The 18963-nt window shown below is 39.7% G+C and overlaps 2 protein-coding genes across 2 annotated transcripts in view; one reads left to right on the plus strand and one right to left on the minus strand.

Moving 5' to 3' along the window:
* The first annotated feature begins 5213 nt into the window (after window positions 1–5213).
* LOC127658670 (uncharacterized) lies at window positions 5214–12795 on the plus strand. The gene is made up of 5 exons (XM_052148079.1): window positions 5214–5285; window positions 9053–9206; window positions 9315–9635; window positions 12321–12465; window positions 12551–12795. Exons 3-5 carry the CDS (start codon window positions 9442–9444, stop codon window positions 12659–12661), a joined length of 450 nt encoding a protein of 149 aa, XP_052004039.1. The 5' UTR covers window positions 5214–5285; window positions 9053–9206; window positions 9315–9441; the 3' UTR covers window positions 12662–12795.
* A 2457-nt stretch (window positions 12796–15252) lies between these two features.
* pfkla (phosphofructokinase, liver a) overlaps window positions 15253–18963 on the minus strand; it is a 34093-nt gene continuing 30382 nt past the window's right edge. The window contains exon 22 of the mRNA XM_052148066.1: window positions 15253–16811. Within this exon, the coding sequence (XP_052004026.1) occupies window positions 16664–16811 (148 nt within the window). The 3' untranslated portion in view covers window positions 15253–16663. The remainder of the gene's footprint in view (window positions 16812–18963) is intronic.

Below are 18963 nucleotides of genomic sequence, written 5' to 3' on the forward strand. Positions count from 1 at the left end.
GCTAAGTTACATACAGCTAAGTTGTATTAGTATTTATTTATCACCCCTTATTTATTTTAGATGCAGTTCCTATTGTTATTTATACTGGGCAAATTATAAAATTATTACGTATTAGTAAATTATTACATATTGCATTTTAATGGGGATATAATACATTACAGCTGACAGTTACGTGAGCATCAACTGTAACAAGATCAAATTGAAGTTCATGGCTTTTTAACACTTCTGTGTACAAATTTGAAGGCTGTTTATTGGATAATACAGGTAAACGTCATATTATGCGACTACGCATCACTTTACGGAGAGCTTACGACATACTAGTTAAGTCTTGCCTTAAGAATAGGTGGTGCAACCAAATTAAGCAGTGACTTAGATACAGACTATCTAGTAGTTACTAAGCCCTTAGTATGAACTTTACATCTCAACTTAAGTGAGACCTTATGCACAGCTGGTGCAACCCTGCCCAGGTGCATTCTGTATGTGCTTTCGAGCCAAGTAACACAAATTTTAGTGGACTATTTGTAATCATTATTTTAATCAAATGGCTTTTTTACAGTTAATAGAATCAAGACCAATTTTATGCTGATTAAATGAATTCTCAAATTAAAATTCAGCCTGTTTGTCTTGATTCTGGCCTGTCTGGTGTGTCTTTAGTTTGCGAGTCCAACATTCAGGAGAAAAAGGAGTACATAAACACAACTCAGAAGACCATCGGAAACTTGATGAGGAGATTCAGGAAAAACAAGGCACTTCGAAGTTTATCAAAGAAAACACAAAAAAGTAAGGCAAAGTGAGCCTGCACTCACCATATTTAAATTGTTTCATATCTCAAGCGGAGGATAATATAGATATTGCTTTTTTTCTTGTCCATCAGGTGGTCTCTTGCTTCAGTATGAAATTACTTTGGAAGCTGAGCTTGAGAAGAGGCAGGACAACTATAATCAAGACATGTAGGTCCAGATTAGCATAATATTTAGTGCATTTATAAATGTATCTACGTCATACACTCCTATAAATGACTTAATGTTGCACACATGAATTAACTTAACAATCTTAAAATATCTTCACCAACACATTTGGAATTTGTCACTCTTGAAGGAAAATGTTCCAGGAGAGAATCGACAGCTACATGATCGTGTTTCAGCAGTATAAGGACCGATACTGTCTAGACTCACTGGCTCAAAAACTGCTAAAGATTCAAGCCGAGAATGAGGAAATTGAGAGAAGAATCAGGGCAACTGAGGGGCAAATAATGGAGAAAGAGAAAGAACTGACAGACGCACTGGGTAATTTACCAGTCACACTTTCCTGCTTCACTGGCCTAAACTCTGTTGAGCCTAAAAGGAATAGTTAAGCCAAAAATGGACATTATTTCATTATTTATTATGTCATGCCATTGCAAACTTGTATGCTGTTATTTTTGGAAAACAAAATGATATATCAATCTCAGCAAAAAGAAACGGCCCTTTTTAGGATACTGTATTTTAAAGATAATTTTGTAAAAATCCAAATAACTTTACAGATGTTTATTGTAAAGGGTTTAAACAATGTTTTCCATGCTTGCTCAATGAACCATAAACAATGAATGAACATGCACCAGTGGAACAGTCATTAAGACACTAACAGCTGACAGATGGTAGGCAATTAAGATCACACTTAAAGAGACCTTTCTACTGACTCTGAAAAACACCAAAAGAAAGATGCCCAGGGTCCTGCTCATCTGTGTGAACGTGCCTTAGGCATGCTGCATGGAGGCATGAGGACTGCAGATGTGGCCAGGGCAATATATTGCAATGTCCGTACTGTGAGACGCCTGAGACAGGAAGGACAACTGAACGTCCTCGCAGTGGCAGACCACGTGTAACAACACCTGTACAGGATCGTTACATCCGAATATCACACCTGTGGGACAGGTACAGAATGGCAACAACAGCTGCCCGAGTTACACCAGGAACGCACAATCCCTCCATCAGTGCTCGGACTGTCCGCAATAGACTGAGAGAGGCTGGACTGAGGGCTTGTAGGCCTGTTGTAAGGCAGGTCCTTACCAGAATCGAGTCATGGTTAGGGGTGATTGATGGACTCGCGTTTATCGTTGAAGGAATGAGCGTTAAACCGAGGCCTGTACTCTGGAGCGGGATCGATTTAGAGGTGGAGGGTCCGTCATGGTCCGGGGCGTTGTGTCACAGCATTATCGGACTGAGCTTGTTGTCATTGCAGTCAATCTCAACACTGTGCGTTACAGGGAAGACATCCTCCTCCCTCATGTGGTACCCCTCCTGCAGGCTCATCCTGACATCACCCTCCAGCATGACTGTGCCACCAGCCATACTGCTCGTTCTGTGCCTGATTTCCTGCAAGACAGGAATGTCAATGTTCTGCCATGGCCAGCGAAGAGCCCGGATCTCAATCCCATTGAGCACGTCTTGAACCTGTTTGATCAGAGGGTGAGGGATAACTCCACTCCCCCCAGAAATGTCCGGGAACTTGCAAGTGCCTTGGTGGAAGAGTGGAGTAACATCTCACAGCAAGAACTGGCAAATCTGGTTCAGTCCATGAGGAGGAGATGCACTGAGGTGGCCACACCAGATACTGAATGGTACTTTTGACCTGACCCCCCCCCCCCCGGGACACATTATTCCATTTCTGTTAGTCACATTTACATTTATGCATTTTGCAGACGCTTTTATCCAAAGCGACTTACACATGTCTTAGTTGTTGAACCTTTTTATGTTCATACAAATATTTATGTTAGGTTTGCTGAAAATTAAAGCAGTTGAAAATGAGAGGATGTTTCTTTTTTGCTGAGTTTATTTTTTATATAATATCTTTACTAAATAAAAAATGTCAACATTTTCATTTTTTGGTGATCTATTCTAAAACCGTCTTTCCTCCATTTTGATAGGTGAAGATGACCCAGTCTCCCTCACTGATGGTGCTGACAGGTATTTTATCATTACAGCAGATTTGTTTTGTCAGATATTAGTTGTCCGGGGTGATAAAATCGAGAAATCTTTTACAAATCTAGTTTATAACACGTGTTGGTTACGCCACATGACTTTAAATGGACAAAAGTCTCTCAAATATGAATCTTATTTGAAAACATAATTGTTTCATTGGTTATTTTTAAGAGATAATAAATGAAGTTCTATACAAAGGTTTGGGAGGAGCTTGTCATGTTTGTCCTGTCAATCATAATGCAAGCATGTATAAGCAGCTGCTTACCTCACTCCTGTGATGATTCTTCCGGCATCCCTCCACCACCCCTTCTCATCCTCCATCATAGAATGCCCAATTCCAACTACTTAGTAAGTCCTCGTGGTGGCGCAGTTACTCACCTCAATCCGGGGGGCGGAGGACAAGTTTCAGTTGCCTCCGCTTCTGAGAGCGTCAATCCGCGCATCTCATCACGTGACTCGTTGTGCATGACACCTCGGAGACTCACAGCATGTTGAGGCTCATGCTACTCTCGACGATCCACACACAACTCACCACACGCCCCACCGAGAGCGAGAACCACTAATCGCGACCACAAGAAGGTTACCCCATGTGACTACCCTTCTTAGCAACTGGGCCAATTTGGTTGCTTAGGACACCTGGCTGAAGTCACTCAGCATGCCCTGGATTCGAACTCACGACTCCAGGAGTGATAGTCAGCGTCAATACTCGCTGAGATACCCAGGCCCCCCCCACTCCATTATTAATCTTAACTAACTTAAGTTAAGTGGTCCGGAAAGGGGGAAGTTAGAGCTCGAGTCCCTCCTTTACAGACAGCAGACCAAATAGGTTTACCCTTAACAATCTGTTAACGATTTCCATGTCCAGGGGCTAAGGTGGACAAGTGTACTCGTTAAGATTATTCTGCAGTACTTATGCCATACTTAAGAGATTTATTTGACTTATTACTTGATATCGACCGATATTGGTTTTTAATGCCCGATACGATGATTATTTTTGTGTGGTTAAGTGTCCGATAACTAATATTTATGAATGATTTTTAATTCTTGTTTTTAGGCACATTAACAACTTAAAGTTGCTATATGTAAGATTGACAACAAGCGTTTGAAATGGGTACTGCAGTCCAAATTCAAAATATTGGAGACTTGTCTGACCCGTCCCAGACTCGAAGCTCATGTGGGTTGCCAGAATGAGTGAAACTGAAAATGTCTCCAATATGAATACTTGGTTTACTACACCTCTGGTCATGGTGGTTTTTAGATTGATGGCGAAGCTTTTTTGGTCGGGTGGAATCGGTTATCTCTGATCCAGTTCGTTTGCTGGCTTCCATGGCTGCAGCACACAGTGTTGTTTGCCTGCAAACTTGTTCAATGTCTGGCAACCCGGCGGTGTCGAAATACTATTGGTGAGTGAGCAGTGGGTGGGATCACACAGACCAAAACATAAACAGAATGGAAACTTCAAAGTAGAATATACAGTCTGTAGCATTGTTATCTGAGAAGCCAGTATTTAAACTTAGCATGTTTCTTAACTCTCTAATGACATATTATGGTCATTTTATGATTTAGTACAGTAAAAATAGTACAGCTATAGCACTTTTAATAATTTATCACTAACCTCTTGTGAACTGCTTTGCAAAACCAAGTTTACGCACAGTCTCCAAATAAATAATTTGACTAGTTTAGTTGAAATATACACTTGTTCAAAGACCCTCATTTCATTAATATTTAAACTGCAAAGTCTTTTGTGTCCAACTTTATTGGTAAACTCAATTCCGGTTAAACATATTGGTCAAACCGATTATCGGTCTCCCTCTGCTTATTGCTATTTGTATATTTTTTCAATTGAATCTATTGAATTGTATGGGAGCATATTTAGCAGTTTGCTGGTCTCCTTGTTACACTGAACTATGATTGTGCACCTGCCCTTATTTGTTTTGGGTGTCCACACACACAACCTCTATTTCCGGATGGTTACACCACATTATTTTTTACTTAACCCCTCCATTATATCAAATATCAAAATTACTTCGAACTCAGAAATTGATAACATGCTCATCATAGAAGAGGAGTATTCAAGTAACTGTTTTGTGTGAATTGCATTGTTTTTTTTCTTTATTGAATGAATCTGGACCAAAAAAAAAAAAAACAACAACAACAAAAAATGAGCGTCACATCATAGACCCAGTCGTATTCTCCTAATTAACCTTTTTTTTTTTTTTTTTAAGTAGCTACAGAAATACTAAGTGCCAAGACAGGGAAGCCCTACAAACGGACAGTAATGAGTCATGTGAGCAAATGGATTATCATCAAGACCCCAGAATGCAGGTACTTTTCTAAGCAGTCTGTGGGGAGAATACTGAATCTGGAAGTGAATTTAATAATATCTGTATTCTCATGTTTACTTGTTTACTCAGTTTAGTCTTCCAATCACTTACGTGAGAAAAGAGTGCATTAGCATATGTCTTTTAAATGTTGCTGTAGTATTGGCAATAGTTAATGTCAAACCATATATGGGTGTTTCTTCAACTTTGGGCCATTATTCATCCCAGGGGTTGATTTTGATTAAACAGATTACTTTTTTTCTTGTTTTTATATGAAGGTCACATTAAAACTCAATTGTAGACTTTTCACCAAGCCTTTATTTATATTTGGTACTTTTTAGATGCCTTTTTTTGTACATATTTTATTGTTTTCACCTTGTCCCAGACCTTCAATATTAATTATGGATTAATTTAAAAACTATGATCATCTAAACAAAGAGTAAATAAACCATTTCAATATTTGTGTGAAAATTATGTAAATTGTTCTGATCTTAAAAATTATGACTGTCCCACAGTTATGGTGTCATTTCCACCACACCAATCAATTTTGTCCCTAATAAAGTTTTTGCAAAAGTTAGTGTCCCAAGTGGACAAAAGTGTCAGTAAAGCGCATGCTTGAGATGAAATATGAGATAAAACAAAGAAAAAAATATCAAGGGTCAAATATAACTTTTTATTGGGTGTCATTTCCATTCAAGCTGTCATTTTGCCAAATTATCCAAAAAGTGGAAACAAATTATGTAAAATTTAGCTATGAAATTAGCCTTAGCAAGACAAAGGAGTCAATCATTTTATTTCAAAAACTTTAAAAATGTCATTTTTCCTGCATAGAATTCTAGTAAACACAAAACAGAATTTGAGATATGCTTGAAATGACACTGGTGGGAATTTTCATGACTTTCAGAAAAAGTGTCAAAAATCCTGGTCATTGTTATTACACACACACACACACACACACACACACACACGTTGGTCTATCTATCATTATGAGGACTTTCCATAGATAGACAATGATTTTTCTACTGTACAAACTATAGATTCTATCCCCTAAACCCAACACAACCCCTAAACCCAACACACCCCCTAAACCCAACACAACCCCCAAACCTAACACACCCCCTAAACCCAACACAACCCCCAAACCTAACACACCCCTAAACCCAACCCCCCAACACAACCCCCAAACCTAACACACCCCTAAGCCCAACACAACCCCCAAACCTAACACACCCCTAAACCCAACACAACCCCCAAACCTAACACACCCCTAAACCCAACACAATCCCCAAACCTAACACACCCCTAAACCCAACACAACCCCCAAACCTAACACACCCCTAAACCCAACACAACCCCCAAACCTAACACACCCCCAAACACAACCCCCCAAACCCAACACATCCCCTAAACCCAACGCACCCCCTAAACCCAACGCATCCCCCAAACCCAACGCACCCCCCAAACCCAACGCATCCCCCAAACCCAACGCAACCCCTAAACCCAACGCACCCCTAAACCCAACGCACCCTAAACCCAGCGATCCCCCAAACCCAACGATCCCCCAAACCCAACGCATCCCCTAAACCCAACACATCCCCTAAACCCAACGCAACCCCTAAACCCAACGCAACCCGCAAACCCAACACATCCCCCAAACCTAACACACCCCCTAAACCCAACACAACCCCCAAACCCAACACATCCCCTAAACCCAACACAACCCCAACCCATCCCCCAAACTCAACACAACCCCTAACCCCAACCCATCCCCTAACCCCAACCCATCCCCCAAACCCGACACAACCCCTAAACCCGACACATCCCCTAAACCCCGACACAACCCCTAAACCCGACACATCCCCTAAACCCCGACACATCCCCTAAAGCCAACACATCCCCTAAACCCAACACAACCCCTAAACCCAACACATCCCCTAAACCCAACACAACCCTTAGATCCAACACATCCCCTAAACCCAACACATCCCCTAAACCACCCCTAAACCCAACACAACCCCTAAACCTCACACATCCCCTAAACCTAACACATCCCCTAAACCCAACACAACCCCTAAACCCAACACATCCCCTAAACCCAACACATCCCCTAAACCCAACACAACCCCTAAACCCAACACATCCCCTAAACCCAACACATCCCCTAAACCACCCCTAAACCCAACACAACCCCTAAACCTAACACATCCCCTAAACCCAACACATCCCCTAAACCACCCCTAAACCCAACACATCCCCTAAACCTAACACATCCCCTAAACCCAACACATCCCCTAAACCCAACACAACCCCTAAACCTAACACATCCCCTAAACCCAACACAACCCCTAAACCCAACACAACCCCTAAACCCAACACAACCCCTAAACCCAACACAACCCCTAAACCCAACACAACCCCTAAACCTAACACATCCCCTAAACCCAACACAACCCCTAAACCTAACACATCCCCTAAACCCAACACATCCCCTAAACCACCCCTAAACCCAACACATCCCCTAAACCCAACACAACCCCTAAACCTAACACATCCCCTAAACCCAACACATCCCCTAAACCACCCTAAACCCAACACATCCCTAAACCCAACACATCCCCTAAACCCAACACATCCCTAAACCCAACACAACCCCTAAACCCAACACATCCCCTAAACCCAACACATCCCTAAACCACCCTAAACCCAACACAACCCTAAACCTAACACATCCCCTAAACCCAACACATCCCTAAACCACCCTAAACCCAACACATCCCCTAAACCTAACACATCCCCTAAACCCAACACAACCCCTAAACCCAACACATCCCCTAAACCCAACACATCCCCTAAACCACCCCTAAACCCAACACAACCCCTAAACCTCACACATCCCCTAAACCTAACACATCCCCTAAACCACCCCTAAACCCAACACAACCCCTAAACCTCACACATCCCCTAAACCCAACACATCCCCTAAACCACCCCTAAACCCAACACAACCCCTAAACCTAACACATCCCCTAAACCTAACACATCCCCTAAACCCAACACAACCCCTAAACCCAACACATCCCCTAAACCTAACACATCCCCTAAACCCAACACATCCCCTAAACCCAACACATCCCCTAAACCACCCCTAAACCACCCCTAAACCCAACACAACCCCTAAACCCGACACATCCCCTAAACCCGACACAACCCCTAAACCCGACACAACCCCTAAACCTAACACAACCCCTAAACCCGACACATCCCCTAAACCTCACACATCCCCTAAACCCAACACATCCCCTAAACCCAACACATCCCCTAGATCCAACACAACCCCTAGATCCAACACATCCCCTAAACCTAACACATCCCCTAAACCCAACACATCCCCTAAACCTAACACATCCCCTAAACCCAACACATCCCCTAAACCTAACACATCCCCTAAACCCAACACAACCCTTAGATCCAACACATCCCCTAAACCCAACACAACCCCTAAACCCAACACATCCCCTAAACCCAACACATCCCCTAAACCACCCCTAAACCCAAATTTTTCACTCCTGTTTATTATAAAAGCGTCTGCCAAATGCATAAATGTAAATGTAAAAAATTGTCCTCGTAAACCACATAAACATGCCCACACACACACACACACACACACACATCGAGAGTGTGAAAAATGTTTTAATAAGACTTTACTTTCCAAAAGTTTACTTTCAAAAAACATCCATACATTAAAGTCATTGTGAATTCTGTACATTTTAGATGCCTGAAGAATACGCCAATGATCACAACATGATTATCAAAGAGCTTTCGCTTTCTGAAGACAATAAGACTCAAGCTGCAAGCATGAAAGACTTGAGTGAATCTCAGACAGACACGTTATGTCGCAGCGTATGGACAAAACCAGAAATTGGAGGTAATCACCAGCATGCTTTGATCTGATCTGCTTGTGTATCATGAACAAAACCCATTGAGTGTACAGTATCTGTCAAGCACTGTAAGATCATTTCTTTTATTCCTTTAGATCAAATGCACAACAGTGATCAAAAGCAGACTTTCTCTGAGCCTGTGAACAAACTGGTACTGTTTCAATTAAACAACCCATACAACTGTTTTCTAAATGCTTCAATAATACCTGTGTGAATAATTTCATGCAGGAGGGAAATATAATTGCCTCCTGTGACTCCGAGATCATGGTGGAGACTATTAAGGAGAAGGATGGAGATGATCTGGAGAAGACTAGAGCAGGAGCTGTGGAGGACGCAGTTGGTGAAGGTGCCATCTGCCCTCCTTCATCACCAACAAGAATGATGTCTGTGCTGACCACCCCAACTTTCTCCTTAAAGTATGACCCCACTATATCAGTGCTTATGACAGAACTGACCATACATGCAAATCTGTATGATGCAGATCTGTGGTTTGCTACACCAAAATGGACTACAGGCCTGTTCCGGTAGTGTTATGGACATCAGGGGAAAACAATGCAAAATGCAATTAGCACAGTGCAACTAACCATAGATAGTTAGTATAGCAAAAATAAAGAGGCTTATTAACTTTTAAAAAGAGAGAAGATACTTCCCATACTGTATCTTTTGTTATCGATGTCAAAGGCTGTGCGTCCATTACAAGTATCATGGATTGGTAGAAGCTTGTCAAATTAGGCACATGTCAACAGAGACGGGTTGTGACACGCCCTCATCCCAAGGACGGATTACAGACCTAACCAATGGGGCCAGTGCCCAGAGCCCTTGACTACAAGGGGTCCTTGACTGCCCCCTGGGCTTTAAGGTTGCGGGATCTAGTTTGGTGTTCCCTCCACTTGAAAACCCTTTTGGGCATGAACAACGACCCCCCACAACTTTTTGGCATGAACAATGAACATCTCAATTGGAATAAAATTCCTTGATTTTGTTCACATATGGTATCTGAAAACACACACAAAAAGTACATATTTATTTACATTTGTTTGGTTTTAATTCACTTTAATTCAGACTACAAAACAGCAATATTTAGTGTCCAAGAGCATCCCAATAATTAGAATAGCACATACAGTATGTGGATGTGTGTTCGGACACACAAAGTCCTCAGACATGTGCACACACAACACACATACACACACGTGTGTGTGTTGAGCGCCCCTTTGTTCATTGTCTATCCATGTACACTCTTTGAGGAGTATTTCAAGATCTACTCATCATATTTTGTCATGTTTGGGCTCATTTGAATCGGGATAGTCTGCTGTAAGTTACGATATATCATTATTCATGTTATACGTATGTTTTAGGACGTAATAAGGAAAAACATGACAAAAAGACACTCTTGTTTATTATACAGCTTGTTTGCACATGACGTCACTGCGTTGCTGTAGCGCGAAATGCAGATGGAGGGCAGGAAGTGATTTTCTACATAGGAAGCACTATCACAAATTCAAAATGCCTATGTTTTGCATAGTTTACGTTTGCTCAAATCGAGAAACCACAAGGAGCTTTTATCGTGTACCAAAAGTTGTCGCTGCATAAGTGGGAAAATGTAAGAAATTGACTGAAAAACGCTGGGAAAATGGCTTGTAAACCTGCGGATAATGCTCATGTGTGCAGTGAACACTGTCAAAGGTAAGTTAATACAACTTATGTGGATATGTTTATGTAACGTTAGCTGTAGCCGTACTTTGTAAAATTAAAGTACTTGTTTTTTCTTTTCTTTGTTTGAGTTTGTACCCTTGAAATACGTAACGAGAGCAAAGCTAATTACAAAGTCTTTGCAGGCAAATGTAAATAACGTACCCTGCCATGCAATTGCAAGGACTTCTCCGTCTTGTTTCGTGATGATCCATGTATTTAGTGGTGTTTAGACGGACCTTTGAGAGCGGTTAACCTAATCACGTAAACAACCGTAATGCTAACATCGAGATGCGCCACAGCGTTTAATGTTTGTTGCTAGGTTAATCCAGAGGACAAAAAAAAAAATGCCACTCAAACGACATTGTGGAGCACCTTGGGTACCGAGGTCGTTGACTCAACCACTTCGAAACATAAGGATCACGTCCAACGTATGTTGTGATTTTCTGTTTATATATTTCTCTCGTAATCGTGTCTAAACTAGTACAGTATGGCATTTCCTCCATCTCGTCCATTCTGCTTTTCTCTTCCTGCCCTCCATCTGAATTTTGCGTGTCATAACAATCACGTGACTGCAAACAAGCGATTTACAGTATGTGTGTAGTGGGAATTTCATACACTAATACTCACTCTAGTTTGGCCTCTGAGTGAAACTAATTATGTCTTTGTATTGTACTAATTGAGACCTTTCCAACGATATATAACACATGACTATCTCATCTTTATTATGCTTTCACCAATGCTAAAAATCATTATTGGTAGGAGCAACTATATACATTGTCCATATACTAAGCTTCAAAATAACACCTATTGTGTTTACATCAAGCAAGTGGTTATTAATTACTTAATTTATTTGTTTGTTTTCTGCAGCGAGTGCCCTCTACCGGCCCGTCATATTTGACCGGGAACACAAAATGTGTTATCACTAAACGAACACAACACAAGGGTTAAGGACACTTATGTACAACAATTCTATGTTGGGTTGCCACTTGATATCCAATGTAATATCTGGGTCCAAAAGCAGTAACCCGTTGTGTTAAAAGAGCATCACAAATCAGTTGTAATGCTCATACGTCAAATAAAGTCAACATAAACCAGTAAAATTCAACTAGACTTCATTTTCTCCAGTGGGAATTGATTGGCTTGTATTGAAAAGTGGGCATTACCAGAATGGAGTCAGATGATTGGACGCCAGGGTTTGAAAAGTAAGAGGGATTTGTGATGTCATCTGAAAAGGAGAGTTGTTTCAGAGGTGTAGAAAGTGATTACATTTTAATAAAAGTATACAAAAGACAAAATATTCGTTTTTTTAATGACAAGCTATGAACGCTAAGTAAACGGGGTCAATTTTGATTTCACGTTAACTTGTCAGACCAGCTTAATTGAATCTGAACCTTTTAATCTGTTTACAGCAACAGTCCCATCTCCTCTCCTGGACGGCAAGAGAGTTTGGAGAGCAAGTCACCTGCTTTTTTCTTCTCTGTGAATTCAGCTCCAAGCACACCTGCGTTCTCCAGACTGGACTGCGACTTTGACGTGGGGTCAACAGAGGAAGAGGTGAACCTCAAAAATGACAAGTTTGCTGCAGTTTCGAGATTCAAAGAGAGTTCAGTCATTACATTTGTGTGTCCGTGTTTTGTAGGCTTCCCCATTTACATTCACTAGCTCCTATTTCAGCGACAAGGTATTTCTGATATTTGTGTTTAATGCCGATGTGACTTATGTTACTAATGCTGGATGTTTTAAAAGCTGAATGTGTTGTTTTTTAGTCTCCAGGATCGGGACCCAAGTTCTCAGGTGAAGTATGATTCATATAATGATCTAACATAGTCAAGTGAATACTCAAGTGTGTACCCAAGTGTGTACCCAAGTGTGTACCCAAGTGTGTACCCAAGTGAGTGCTCAAGTGAGTGCTCAAGTGTGTGTGTACTCAAGTGAGTGCTCAAGTGTGTACCCAAGTGAGTGCTCAAGTGTGTACCCAAGTGAGTGCTCAAGTGTGTGTGTACTCAAGTGAGTGCTCAAGTGTGTGTGTACTCAAGTGTGTACTCAAGTGAGTGCTCAAGTGTGTGTGTACTCAAGTGTGTACCCAAGTGAGTGCTCAAGTGTGTGTGTACTCAAGTGTGTACCCAAGTGTGTGTATACCCAAGTGTGTACCCAAGTGTGTGTATACCCAAGTGTGTACCCAAGTGTGTGTGTACTCAAGTGAGTGCTCAAGTGTGTACTCGAGTGCTCAAGTGTGTACTCAAGTGAGTACCCAAGTGTGTGCCCATGTGTGTGTGTACTCAAGTGTGTGCTCAAGTGTGTACTCAAGTGTGTACCCAAGTGAGTGCTCAAGTGAGTGCTCAAGTGTGTGTGTGCTCAAGTGTGTACTCGTGTGTGTGTGTGCTCAAGTGTGTGTGTGCTCAAGTGAGTACTCAAGTGTGTGTACTCAAGTGTGTGTACTCAAGTGTGTGTACTCAAGTGTGTGTACTCAAGTGAGTACTCAAGTGAGTACTCAAGTGAGTACTCAAGTGAGTGTGTACTCGTGAGTGTGTACTCGTGAGTGTGTACACATGAGTGTGTGTACTCAAGTGTGTGTGTGTGTGTACTCAAGTGTGTGTGTACTCAAGTGTGTGTGTACTCAAGTGTGTGTGTACTCAAGTGTGTACTTTTTGTTCCATGACAGGCTTCCTGTTTGATGAAGCCGAGAGTCGTCAGGAGGAGTTTTCATTCTCATTCGGCACGGAAAGTCCACATCAGAGCTCATCCTCACAGGAGAACACGGGGCCTGCAGATCCCTTTGCCTTCAAATTCGGCTTTTGAAAATGAAAGCCTCACAACAGTAAATCTGATTCTTTTAGTTGTAGTTCTGTCGAAGCCTATACTCTATGCAGTGTTTATTATTTGTTTATTTATGGCAATTACATATCAATAAGACAATACTTAATATAACGGTTTAGTGTAAAGTGGTGTGTTAATAATTCGGTTAAGCTTTTCAGTGTTTGTTAAGGAGATAAATAAACTAACGTATTAATGGAGGACCTACAAGTACATGTTTATGCATTATTATTATTATTATTATTATTATTATCACATAGGAATGTTTAAAATTGCCTGTATGTCCTCTAGTTCTCAGTAAATGTTTATGGCACTATTTTTCACTGTGTGAATACAACAAAGCCTTCAGTGAAGTTTCACATATCAGTGTTTTCATGCTGATAACAACACAACAATGTATTTTTAAATATACTTTATTCTATACTTTAATATATTTATATTATTCTGATATGGCAGGATAAAAGTGATTTTGATATGACATTCAGCTATATCATTACATTCATTTTATATAGATTTTTGAGACAGATTTAAACACAAACACTTTTACGAATGAACAACTTAATGCACATTTAGAGTACTTATCAGCAAAATAAAGAATTAAATAATAATTCCTTATTTCTTGACAGTAATACAATGCATAAACGACCGTAAACAACGCTGTAAAGCAAAGGAGATTAAACTGCTCCGATACCTGGTTCTGGCACTTTTGTTGATTTGGTAAAATAATGATAAATATTGATCAAGAACCCATTATTTGAATATTAAATAATAGAGATTTAAAGCATGCAACAAGTATTAACTACTGCGTCACATGTTCACATTGCACACAACATTTTAGTCACTTAGTTGAAGCTCACAACACTTGATTAATTAGTACATGTTCAAACATTTAACAATCAAAGCACCAGATTCACTTCTCGGTCTGAATCCTGTATTGTCATAAAGACACATCACAACCAATTCCCTCATGAAACGCTGCTGGAATAAAGATTTGGCAGGACAGGATTTAAGAAAGCGATGTAAACTGACAGGAGTACCAAGAATAACACCGTCTACACTGGAAATGTCGAAGTTGTATGTCACCTCAAAATATTCATGAGCCAATCAGCTGTACACTAGAGCTTTCTTTATTTTCAACAGGAATCCATTGTTTAAAATTGACACTTCAAAGTGACTTAAAAAAAGAAACAAAAGATATACTTTGCATGGATTATTTTAAAATAATATTTTTTATATTATGTATAATTAATTATATCTAGAATAGGTGAATATATTGGGTTATTTTCTTTATTTTCAACAAAAATATGCTACTTTTTTGTCCAAAAGAAATCAACTGGTTAAAATTGACAATAAAAAGTGACCGTGAAAATTTATAATAAAAATGTACTTTGCATAGATAATTTTAAAATTACAAAGTAATTTCAAGAATAATTTTTATTATTTATATCTAATTATTTATGTATAGAATTGGTGAATATCTTGGGTACTTTTATTTATTTTCAACAGAAATCCATTGTTTAAAATTGACAATTCAAAGCGACTAAAAAAAGAAACAAAAAATATACTTTGAATGGATTATTTTTTAAATAAAAATAATTATTTATTCCAAATGTATTATATATAATTATTTATATCTAGAACGGGTGAATATCTTTATTTCCTACTTTATTTTCAACAAAAATCTGTTAAAATTTACAGTTTTTCTTTTCATGGTGTATTTTAAAATAACAATTTAAAGGACCATTTTGATTTATGTATAGAATTGGTGAATATCTTGCGTACATTTCTTTATTTACAACTTTTTGTCACCAAAAAAATAAGAAAAATAAAAAAGACGGCAAATTGAACAATAAAAATGTACTTTGCATAAATTATTTTAAAATAACCAAATTTAAAGAATTACTTTTTAATTATTTTTATGTATGCATGTATGTGTGTGTATATATATATATATATACACATACACACACATACACACTTTTAATATGTAGATATCTTGGGTGAATTTCTTTATTTCCCAGCATTATTTTCAACAGAAATCAATTGGTTAAAATTGGCAATAAAAAGTGACAGTAAAAATTGAACAATAAAAATGTAATTTACATGGATTATTTTAAAATAATTGATTTTTAATTAGATATTTATATATAATTATTTATATATAGAATTTGTGAATATCTTAGGAACATTTCTTTATTTCCCAGTTTATTTTCAACAGAAATACTTTGTTTAAAATTGGCTACAAATGTACATATAATTTTTTTACAACAACTGATTTTGCATGGGTTATTATAAAATAGCAAAACAATTAAGCCCAAGTTAGTTACTATAACTGTGTGTACATATGACTAGAAACAAACCATTTAAATGAGATCTGAGAACAGCATAAGCTGGCTTTGATGTAATGGTCAGATGTTATTAAATGCATAAATAAAATGGCAACAAAAACATTTTTTTAACATGATATTTGTTAGTAAAAATCAATTTATTTCAGATGAATGGGAAATAAGGTGGCTAATATGTCAAAAAATAGGATAAAAGTTGTGGCTTTTAATACAATTATTTCTTAAATTATTTTTTAAATTTGATTTTAATCTATTATTTAATTTTTTCAACATATGTGACATTTATGTTTTTTATGTGTTATATAAAGCACTTTTGCAAACTGTTTTAAACCGTGTTGTCTATTAAAGCTTTACTTACTAATGTACTGAACTTTGGCCGTGTCGAAATGCACCACAGTGTAAACGTGCTGTCTGGAAGCTTGCAATTACAGGCCCCGAAAACATCACTAAAGCTGCACGGGATGATACAGTTTAGGCACTAATTTGGAGTCATCACGCACTCCTTTATTTACTAAAGGATCTGGCTTTTTTACCCACTTTAACAGAAGACTGGCAGGTTGGACTGAAGAAGGGGAACTGGTTGCGGTGCATTTTTAAAACCCAGTGTCTATACTGAGAGAGCGACGAGTCACATGTTCAATCCGTCCCGTCACATACTCGTTGAAGGACGTCTGATACTTGGCCAGCATCTTCAGCATGAGACGTAGATTGAACCACCACTGCACCTTAGGCATCCTGTGTCTGCGGGACAATGAATATATAGGTATGATTGACAAAGGGTAAGTGATGAGTGGCGTAACATAATGACATTGGCTCAACTAATAGTATTAGTTTGGGCGGGTACTACTAGTTTTACTAGTGGCGCAAAAATTACACACTTGAACTTTAATTTAAAATTAGCAGTCAGAATGTTATTACTGTGTAACATAAGCAGCCTAATCGTGAAAATAACGTGAATGTGGCGACATTTTTAAAAAAGTGATATGTTGCATCTTGGCAGTTCCGAGAACTGAAAAAATTTTCTCCCACATAGATTAGGTTTTTAAAGGGTTAGTTCACCCAAAAATGAAAATGATCCCATAATTGACTCCCCCTCAAGCTGTCCTAGGTGTATATGACTTTCTTCTTTCAGCCAAACACAATCGGAGTTATTTTACAAATATCCAGCTCTTCCGAGCTTTATAATGGGAGTGAATGGTACCTTAGATTTTGAAGCCTAAAAAAGCGCATCCATCCATCATAGAAGTAATCCATACGGCTCCAGGGGGTTAATAAAGACCTTCTGAAGCGATGCGTTTGTGTGAGAAACATCCATATTTATAACTTTATACACTTTAATCACTGGCTTCCGGTAACGGCCGTCCGCGCGTTCACGAGAGAGTCGAGTTCTGGTGTATGACGTAGGCGTAGCGTAAGCTCCGGTGAGAAGTGACGAACACGGAAGCGCAGAGGATAGAGGAAACCAAAACGCCGGTCACGAATTAGAAGATAACGAAGAGGATTTCGATATAAGAGAAGAGGAGATTGAGCTCTATTTGTTTGAACTGGAGTACACCGACCAGGAACTCCGGGAGATGGAGGAGCTGCAGCAGCGGCACAAACAAACGAATCTGGTAGACGGAGAGTACGGAAGATGTGGTGGTGCTAGAGGTCTTCACGGGTCCAAAAATTGGTGCTCGAACACAAACAGACCCGGAAACGTCTGAACCGGACCCGTCAATTATTTGAAAGCTTGGACCCGTACCCATGCAGAACCGAGAAATGCTGGACCCAGACCCAAACCAGTCTATTATTTGAAAGCTGGGACCCGGACCCGACCAGGAGACACAGACCCGATCGACAAAGATTTCTCAGCTGATGACACACACACACACACACACACCCACCATCAGATCACGGCTGGGTCTTCTCGATCGACTCGGGTATTACACATAATGTTAAACAGACCCGGGACCCACAGCACTAGAATGGGACCCGGACCCGGCTGACCATATAAAACATGGATCCGAACCAGTATGGGTCCCGGGTAGGGTCTCTGATTCTCGGGTTAGAGTGGACCCGTGAAGACCTCTAGGTGGTGCTCATGCAGGAAATGCCAGGTAATGCCAACAGAGGCTGAGAGTGTTTGCTGCCACGAATGGATGATTGGAATGACGATAGACGCACGAACGCACCATTTTAAGACTAATACAAATCTACAGTATTGCTAAAACAACTTTTCACCGCTTCCCTTTGCTGTAAATGACACATGCTGCCGCATTCCTCACTTCTCACAGGAGCTTACGCTAGACCTACGTCATACGCCAGAACTCGACTCTCTCGTGAACGCGCGGATGGCCGTTACCTGAAGCCAGTGATTATAGTTTATAAAGTGTATAAATATGGATATTTTTTTTACACAAACGCATCGCGTCAGAAGGCCTTTATCAACCCCCTGGAGCCGTATGGATTACTTCTATGATGGATGGATGCGCATTTATAGGCTTCAAAATCTAAGGAACCATTCACTCCCATTATAAAGCTCGGAAGAGCAGGATATTTGTAAAATAACTCAGATGTGTGAATTTTTGGGTGAACTACCCCTTTAAGGTTAATGCTCAATTATATTATAAATCAACATAACTGACTCCCCATGTGTATATTGAACACAATCATATCATTTTATGGCACTTCTATGACACTTTGGGTTCACGTGTGGACTCGTGTGCTCTTCAGGACTTGTACCCACTCCTTTACATCACAAGTGCAACACTCGATCAGTCGAGCGATATGATCACACTCGAACAAGCTTGATTATATAATGCAAACGTTAAAATGAGTCGTGCACTAGAGTAATAGTGTTTAGATGTCATCAGATAGCATTGTGTGAGGAACAGATGAAAAGTAAGTGTTT

Source organism: Xyrauchen texanus, chromosome 18 (genome assembly GCF_025860055.1).
Source record: "Xyrauchen texanus isolate HMW12.3.18 chromosome 18, RBS_HiC_50CHRs, whole genome shotgun sequence".
NCBI lineage: Eukaryota > Metazoa > Chordata > Actinopteri > Cypriniformes > Catostomidae > Xyrauchen > Xyrauchen texanus.